Source organism: Grammomys surdaster, unplaced genomic scaffold, assembly GCF_004785775.1.
Source record: "Grammomys surdaster isolate TR1022 unplaced genomic scaffold, NIH_TR_1.0 125349, whole genome shotgun sequence".
Classification (NCBI taxonomy): domain Eukaryota; kingdom Metazoa; phylum Chordata; class Mammalia; order Rodentia; family Muridae; genus Grammomys; species Grammomys surdaster.
Window position 1 is genome coordinate 557,719 of NW_021620222.1, and position 8,581 is coordinate 566,299.

General features: G+C 48.0%; 1 protein-coding gene across 1 annotated transcript; it reads right to left on the reverse strand.

The window, feature by feature from the left end:
- Positions 1-254: 254 nt before the first annotated feature.
- On the reverse strand, positions 255-8,367 carry Klk14 (kallikrein related peptidase 14). The gene is made up of 6 exons (XM_028785837.1): positions 8,286-8,367; positions 5,449-5,509; positions 3,540-3,708; positions 1,274-1,527; positions 1,014-1,150; positions 255-631 (listed from the first exon to the last, which is right to left on the reverse strand). Exons 1-6 carry the CDS (start codon positions 8,298-8,300, stop codon positions 479-481), a joined length of 789 nt encoding a protein of 262 aa, XP_028641670.1. The 5' UTR covers positions 8,301-8,367; the 3' UTR covers positions 255-478.
- Positions 8,368-8,581: the final 214 nt, after the last annotated feature.

Below are 8,581 nucleotides of genomic sequence, written 5' to 3' on the forward strand. Positions count from 1 at the left end.
CAGCACACGGTGCTCATGGAAATAGACTAATGAAGAAAGCACAGGGAAAATGTGAGATGTTATTTTTATTTATTTGGATTTTAAAGACAGTAAGAGTTTTGGAAGCAGACTTCTTTGGATGAGGATATTGATCCAGAGCATTTGTACTCCAGCCTCTGGGCTCAGTGAGTCTCAAACTGTGACAACAAGCTGTGAGAAGGATTCCAGAGCCAAGTCCCTGAGAAGGAAGGTGGAGCCTGGAATAAGGGCAAGGATATTGGATCTGAGGAAGGAAGCTAGGGCCTGGAGGCTTGGGTCTGAAGGAGGAGCCTGGGGTGTGGGAGCCTGGGTCTGAAGGAAGAGGCTAGGAGCAGGAGTCTTAAGTGTGAAGAAGGAGGGCTAAAGAGGACTCTATTGTCTTCGGGAGGACTCAAATGTCTGATGGAGGAGGCTGGGAAAGCACAGAAACAGCTGGTGATGATCAGATGGTGATGAATGATCAGTTGCTTTGTATTGTCCTCTGGATCCAGCTGTGGTAATTGCACAGGTTGGTGTAAACTCCTGGGTAGCCAGGCATAGCACAACGTTCCATTCCCCAGGACACGAGACCCTGGAGTTGTCCCCCACATACCAGAGGTCCCCCAGAATCACCCTGTGAAGAGGAGGAATGGGAATAGAATCAGCCACAGGAGTAAGCATCTGAGACAATAGCCCCCCTCACCTCTGACTCCAGCCTCAGGCAGGGGCAGAGCTCCCCTCTGCAACAACCCCACCCAGTCTCCGTCTGTGGATCTGACATGGCCCCTCTCTCTCGGCTGACTCTGTGTCTCTTCATATACCCTATCTCTATCTAAGAAGTTTATCTTTATTTAACAGAAACTGAGGTATAGTAATAAAGTCTAAAGGGTCTGAGTTATTCCTGTATCTCTGTGCCCTGAGTTCTCTCAACTATATCCTCTGACTTTTCTGTTACTGAGACAGAGTGGTATCCAAAACCTAGCTCCAATTGTCCCACAATGGGATCTGAGCCTCACCTGACAGGAGTCCTTCCCACCTTCAGGGACCCCGGCACAGATCATGCCAGATGTTATGGCTCCAGGGTAGGCTCGCTGGCATACTTGCTCCGACATGATGTTGACATTCACACACTGCAGAGCAGTGGGGTACCTGGCTGATGGGATGGGGGATACAGAAGGGTCACAACTAGAGTACTATGGACCCAGGAGCCCAGCATCAGCCTCCTCCCTCAGACCCAGAAGTCCAGCTTTGTATTTTCAAGGCGGCGGCTTCTTACCAATGGGACTGGCTATGGTCCCCCAGCCTGACACTCGGCAGGGAGTCCCTGGGCTGGCACAGGAGCTGGCCACAGAGATGGTCTTCACTGCTCGTCCCAGTCGCACCTTTCTCTGTAGTTTCAGCAACATGAGGTCATTGTTATGGGCCTGGGATTGGTACTGGGGATGTGGCACCTGGCGAATCACACGCACCACCTGCTGAGTCGCTTCCCACTTTCTTATGTTGTGCTTGCCCAGGGCTACATGAAGAATCCTGTCCCATAAATACAAAGAGTAAATGCTGCTTAAAATCTGACCACAGACCATGTTCCGGCCCCATTTTCTTCCGTGGTGATGAGTTTCCCTCAAAGTCTAACCTGTGTCCCTCTAATTGTGGGCTGAGTATTTTGTGGCCTCTTGTATTCTTCCTTTCTTCACGGCCTGCACATTCTTTCTTTACCCAACCTCATTTGATGTCCCTTCCTTTTGAGGGATATACTCAAGGGCCGTTTGAAGTTCTTGACTCAGTTCCTGAGTCCTTGACTCAGTTTCCTGAGTCCTTGAAGGTTTCTCAGAGGATTATATCTCCAGACTCTAAATCAGAGTTGATATTCTAGGGAAAACACCATTCTCATCTCTGGTTTAGACATTTTCTAGGCAAAAGTCAGGGTTCTAGATTTAGTCTAGATTATAGTATAATTTCTGGATTCAGATGTGAGCCTAATGTTTCAGCATAAGCTATGGGTTCTGCTTTTAGCTCTGTATTGCAGATTGAATTTGAGTTCTAGGTGTCAGTATAGGTTCTCATTTCTAGAATAATCCTGGGTTCCACTTTGAACAGTTATTTATGATATTAGCAGACTGATTCTCGATTCTGGACACTGGTGAGAGCTCATGTCTAGGTAAGGCTCTGGGTTCTAGACTAACTTTCGTTTATGAGCTGGGTTCTAGACAATGGTCTTAAGTTCTGGGCTCTGGTTAGGCTCAAGTTTCTAAATATTCATCTGAGATTATAATCTAGACAAAGCTGTCTCAAGTTGCTTAACAGGTGATAATTCTAGACTCTGCTCTGCGTCCTCAGCAGTGAAACTTTAGGTTCTAGACTAAGCTATACATTATGACCTATATAAGGAAATAGAATCTGGTTTTCATCCTTGGCTCTATATTCTGCTAGACTCTGTTCTGCTCTCAAGTCTCTGGGTTCTAAGTTAAATTTTCATTTTTGGCAGTCACATAGGTCACAGTCATGGTATGAGCTATAGCCTTGACTTTCACTTCAAGGCTGAGATCTGAGCTCTAAATTCTGGTTGCAAATCAGGGAGGAGCTGGGTTCTAAATCACAAATTATGGTCCGTATTCTAGGATTCAAACTCTAGGATGGAGTCAGAGTTCTAGGATGCTCAAAGACAATCTGGTAACTAGACTCAGAGATCAAACATAGATCTAGAACAAGTTTCAGGTCCAGACTATTCTCCTCTGTGTGGGGTGTGCATGCAATGGCACACACATGTAAGCCTGAAGCCAATCACCTTGTTTGAGTTAGGGTATCTCTTGTTATTCAGTTATGCATCTTCCAGGATAGCTGGCCCACATGCTTGAAGAAATTCTTCTGATTCTTAACCTCTCTATAGGAATGTTGTGATTACAGACATGAATATTACTACATCTAGCTTTTAGGTGAGGTCTGAGGATTCCAATTCAAGTTGACAAGCTTGTATAGTAAACACTTTACCCACTGAATCATGTCCCTTGACCCTGACTATTCTTACAGTTGTGTGTTCTAGATGCAAAAATAATTTCCAGACTCTTATCTAGGTCATGTGCTTAGAACTGGGATCTGGGTTCCTGGTATGTTCTGAGTTTCTAAATGTAGATTGCATACCAGTCTAGAATGGGCCATTGCTGGTCCTGATGTGGCAGTTGGTAACTGGATGAATATACAAGTTTGTGACTTAGATTCTAAATCAACTGACTGGCTTTGTTATCTAAGCACAGTTCTAACTTGATTAACTTGATGGCAAGGGCTCTATGCTCTGAATTATCCCTCTCAGCCTAGATCCTTTTCTAGTCTCCAAATCAGGACCTAGCCCCACACTGCATTCTAGATCCTTTTCTAGTCTCCACATCAGGACCTAGCCCCCACACTGCATTCTAGATCCTTTTCTAGTCTCCACATCAGGACCTAGCCCCCGCACTGCATTCTATACATGGATCTGGGTTTATAACTAATCTCTGGGACCCTGGGATCTGGAAATCATTGACTTAAGAACAAGGGTGATTACTCACGGGCGGGCACAGTGAGCAGCAGTGATGACCCACTGGTCTGACATCAGGACTCCACCACACAGGAAGCGACGCCCAGGTCCTGCTTGCAGAGCAACCTGCCACGGCTGGGAGTTCTGGACACATGTGTAGCCACCAATAATTTTATGATCTCCTTGGCTCTGGACTATGGCTATGGGGAGATGGGTTGGAGTGGGGAGGGGAAAGGAGATGAATGAATATCCTCTAATCTCCAGCGGTGTACAGTGTCCAGCAGACAGAGATCCTTCCATAGGGCTCAACACCTAAGCCAACCGCCTCTTTCTGCTCCACCAAGTGTGATGCACATTCAACACTGTCCCCAACAAAACAGGACTTTTCTGACCCCTCCCTCAATTGGCCTTCATGGTTTATGTTATGTGCCCACCTCAGCCAGGACCTGGCCACAGTGACAGCCTTTGACTCCACCCTCCCGTGACCACTTTATTTCCTTTAGGTTGAGACAAAGTCTCACTATGTTCCAGGCTGGCCCAGAACTTCCCACATTCTTCCTACATCAGACTCCCAAGTGCTAGCCATAAAGGCACACACCAGCACTTCTGGTTCCCACAATTATTTTTGGTTTTCCATGTTCATGTGGTATGCATATGTGTGTGTATAGATTTGCAAGTATGTGGGTACATGTATGCATGGGTGCATGTGTGTGTGAAGGTCTGAAGTTACGCTGGGAATCTTCCTTGATCACTTTTCCATGTTATTCATTGAAGCAGAGGCTCTCAAACTAATCTAGTGCCTGCCCTGATGGGTAATCTCACTAGCCAGCTTCCTTTGGGGAATCCCCTGTTTTGCCTTCCAACATTGGAATTAAAGGATATCCATTACAAATAGCTGTCATGTAGGCTCTGGGGATCTGAATTCTAGTCCTTATGGTTGAGTGGAGGTACTGTAACTGCTGAGCCAGCTCCCTGGCTCTCCAGTGCTCACCTCAGAGTGCCATATGCCACTTCAATCCTTCCTCAACCTCCTCCAAGGGGTTCCTGTGCCCTTCCAAACCCTCCTACTCAATTGGTCCCCAGAGTTGCTCTTTCCCCAAATTCCCCCCACACTTTCAAACTCCACTTTCATCTTCCTTGATATGACCAAAAACAGCCCCACAAGCCTCTTCAGATGGAGCCCTCTTGTGATGCCAGAGCTTTCTCTATCTTCTGTAGCTCCCTCTCTCTGGAATCCTATTTCTTGGTATCGCCAGACTTACAATGTGGGCATGAACTCCTGGTTAAGTGAGATACTCAGCATCAGTCCCAAGCTACCCCTTCCTCTGTGTGTGTATGCAATCACTCCCTGCTCAGTGTGTGCCCAACTACCTACTGCTCTGTGTGTGTAACCCTGTGACATCTGGTCTGCTTGAGTCCCAGTACAAGGCCTAGAGCTGAACATGCTGTGTGGAACCCAATATGAATTGTCACAGTGGGGCTGCTCCCCTGTGCCTCTGATCCTGAATCATCAGAGATTCTTTCTCGAAGCATAGTATGTCTCCACATTCATCTTACTCCTGGGCCTTCAGATCACTGGTAAATGAAGCCAAAGATTAACCTCAGGTGTCAGGTATCAGGCACCGTCCATCTTTGTTTTGAGACAATGTCTCTCGGTGGGTGGCCTAGAACTTGCGGACTAGTCCAGGCTGGTTGACCAGTGGTTGACAGATGCTCCTGTCTCTGCCTCCCCAGTGATAATTACAATGCCTCACTGCTTCCATTTTGTTTTAAAGGAGTGAGCTCCAGGGGATCAAACTCAAGTCCTTGTGCTTACAAGGCTGAGCCATCTCCCAGCCCCCTGGACTTTTTCTTACCAGGCTGTCCCCCAGAGCATACTGATACCCCAGAACACATCCTTAGAACATCTCAGAGTTTCCAGGGGAACATAGTGCTCTTACCTACAGCCAAGGCTTGGAGTATGGTCAGTAGAAGGAACATTCTGGAGCTGGAGGTCCAAGTCTAACAAATGCAGAGAGGAAGTGGAAGGGGGAAAATCAAAGGCAGAAATTAGGGGCAGTGAATATCACTCACACTGAGGTCCAGACCTTCAGTGACATGGAATCAGAACAGAAATGTAGAGGGCAGAGTTGGAGAGGATGGGGGGTCACAGAGTCCCCAGACTATGAAGAAAAGATGCCTACCAGGATCCAGTCACTCTGGCTCCTTGCAAGCTTGAAAGAGGGAGGAGTGGTGTCTCCTCCAGGACACGCCAGCAAAGCCTTTTATCCCTGGTCTGGGCAGCTGGCCCTGCCCCCAACCGCCCTTCTGCCTTTTGTTTTTATTGCTTAGTTTCCATTCCAAGATTTTTCTGCTCCCTTCCCTCCCATCTCTGACCAGAGAAGCAGACACAATTATTAATGGGAGCCTGCCTGGTGAAAGAAGCTATAATCTGGAAAGAATGGAGGGGAGGAGGGGAGGAGGGGTGGAGGGGAGGAGGGGAGGGGCTGGTCTTGGGCAGGGAGAGTGAGAGAGGTACTCAAAGAGAGGCAGAGGGGCAGAGGGGAAGAAAAGGAAAGGGAGAGGGAGAAAGAAGAAAGGGAGAGAGAAAAAGAGGGAGAGGGAGGGAGGGGGGATGGAGGGAGGGAGAGGGAGAGGGAAAGAGAGAGAGAGAAAGAGAGAGAGAGACAGAGAGAGAGAGAGAGAGAGAGAGAGAGAGAGAGAGAGAGAGAGAGAGGCAAAGACCCAGAAACCCAGAAAGAGAGGGACACAGACCCAGAGAATGTAGGAGAGGTGGAAGGTAAGTTTAGGTGAGCCTGTAGTAAGCTCTGGAGCTGGGGGTCCCATTGCAATCTGCCCCCTCTTGGTCCCACCCCCAGCCTTTTAAAAGTACCTAATGATTGTAATTTGTCCCTGGGCCTTCGCAGCCCCATTCCTGGACCACGCAGTGACTCAGCCTGTAGTGTCTCTCCTCACCCCACCTCACTTCTCAGTGAGTTTCCTCCCAGAGGAGCTCCTTTATGCCTGTCTCTCAGGGATAGTGCTTCTCCGGGGCCCATCTCCACACCTGTGGAAATCCACATGTTTGGCTTTCCTTGAACTATTTCTACTAACTGGGGGCTTCATTTGCTAGTTGATCTGAAGGCCCAGGAGTAAGATACATGTGGAGACATACTATGGACCAGGAGTAAGATACATGTGGAGACATACTATGTGCTTCAAAAAAAAAAATCTCTGATGATTCAGGATCAGAGGCACAGGGGAGCAACCCCACCATGACAATTCATGTTGGGTTCATCGCTAGGCCTTGTACTGAGAGATTCAGGTACACCAGATATCACCATTGGGGTGCTTCAGGGAAAGGAATGTGGGTTTCTCCTCCGTGCCTGTGAAACTAAGGCTGAGTATGTAATCATCTCCATTAAAACTGTAAGACACAATAAAATTCCTTTTCCTCAGAAGAATACCTTCAATGGTAGTTATTGTGTCTCACGACTGTAATCTCAGCACTTAAGAGGCTGAGGCAGGAGGATTGCCATGAGTTGATGGCATTTTGGGTAATATAGTTTCAGGCCAGAAGAAGAAGAGGAGGGAGACCAGGAAGAAAAGGAGAAAGAAGAGGAGGAAGAGGAGGAACAGAAGAAAAAGAGACAATCAAGAGGCCATGGTGCCCACAGGGCTCCTGGCAAAAGGTTGGGGAATGAAGCCATGAAAGAGAGAAGTTGCCATGACCTGCCAACCCATCACAGCCTTGTCACAGACAGCATCTTCTTCCCAGATTCTCAACTCCCTAGGCTGGCACTCAACCTGCTCAGCATCATTTTGACTTCCAAGGCATGATTATTTAACAATTGCAATGAATGAATGAGTGAGTGAATGAATGAATGCATTAATGAACAAGTATATGGCCTCAGCGCTAAGCTCGCTGTCTGGTGAAACAGGTCAGTACAAAACTAAATCCTGTTAGAGCCCCCAGACATGAGGACCCAGTTCAAGAGTTCTGTAGATGAATAGGAGTTTGCCAGGGTGGTGAGTGACAGGAGGAAGTGCAGTGGAGACTGTCAACAGGAAGATGGCCCACAGAGGCCTGGAGAGAAGAGAAAGAGATGATCCACACTGCAGGGCTGAGGGGATGCGATGGCAGTGGGGCTCTTCCAAGGGAGTGTGAGGCACTTCAGCATGTTTGCTGGGAACTCTGGGAAGGTGTCTGGCTAGAGCCAGTGATGTGTCAGAGATTCCAGAGCATCTGCAATCCATCCATCAAGGAGAAAGGGCATCATGGAGACCCAAGGAAGCCCCCAGCCTTAGAGCGCAAGACGTGACCTGGGTGCTAGGAAGGAGCAGGAGGGCACCAGAAGGAGGACGAGAAAGATAGAAGTGTCCCAAGAGCTGACACACATAGTTATTTCAGTAATCTGTTGTATGGATATGTGTATCTGTGTATATGTATATGTGTATGTATATGTATGTATATGTGGTACAGGTGTGGAGTGTGCACACATCTAGGTACACATGCCTATGTGCAGGGGAGGCCAAAGGAGGGTGCCTGCTGTCCTGCTCTGTTCCCCTCTTTCTATGCCTTTGAGGCAGGGTCTCCTGCTGAGCCTGCTGCTAGGTTGGCAGCCATCGAGTGTCAGTGGTCTTTCTGTCCCCACCATCAAATTGCTAAGGTCACATGCTTACATGTGGTCAAACATGGCTTTTATATGTGGATAGTGGGAGTCTGAACTCAGATTCTCATGCTTAAGTAGCCAGCCATCTGCACAGAACCATCTCCCCTGACCCCTGAGCATCTTACCTGCAAGTACCACATGTGTTCCTGCTCACCACAGAGGCTAGAAGAGGGCTTTGGATCCCAGGGACTGGAATTACAGACAGTTGTGGGACACTGTGTGGTTGCTGGAAACTGAATCTGGGTCCTCTGTAAGAGCCATAAGTGCTCTTAACTGCTGAACCACCTCTCCAGCCCCAGCCCTGGATGCTTCTCAATAGGATAGTGGTCTCTGAGGACAGAGGACAGCAAAGAGATATCTTTGGAGATAAAGGGCTCTGGGGTGTGTTGTGTGGGGAGAGAATTGAGGAAGCCATGGTGGG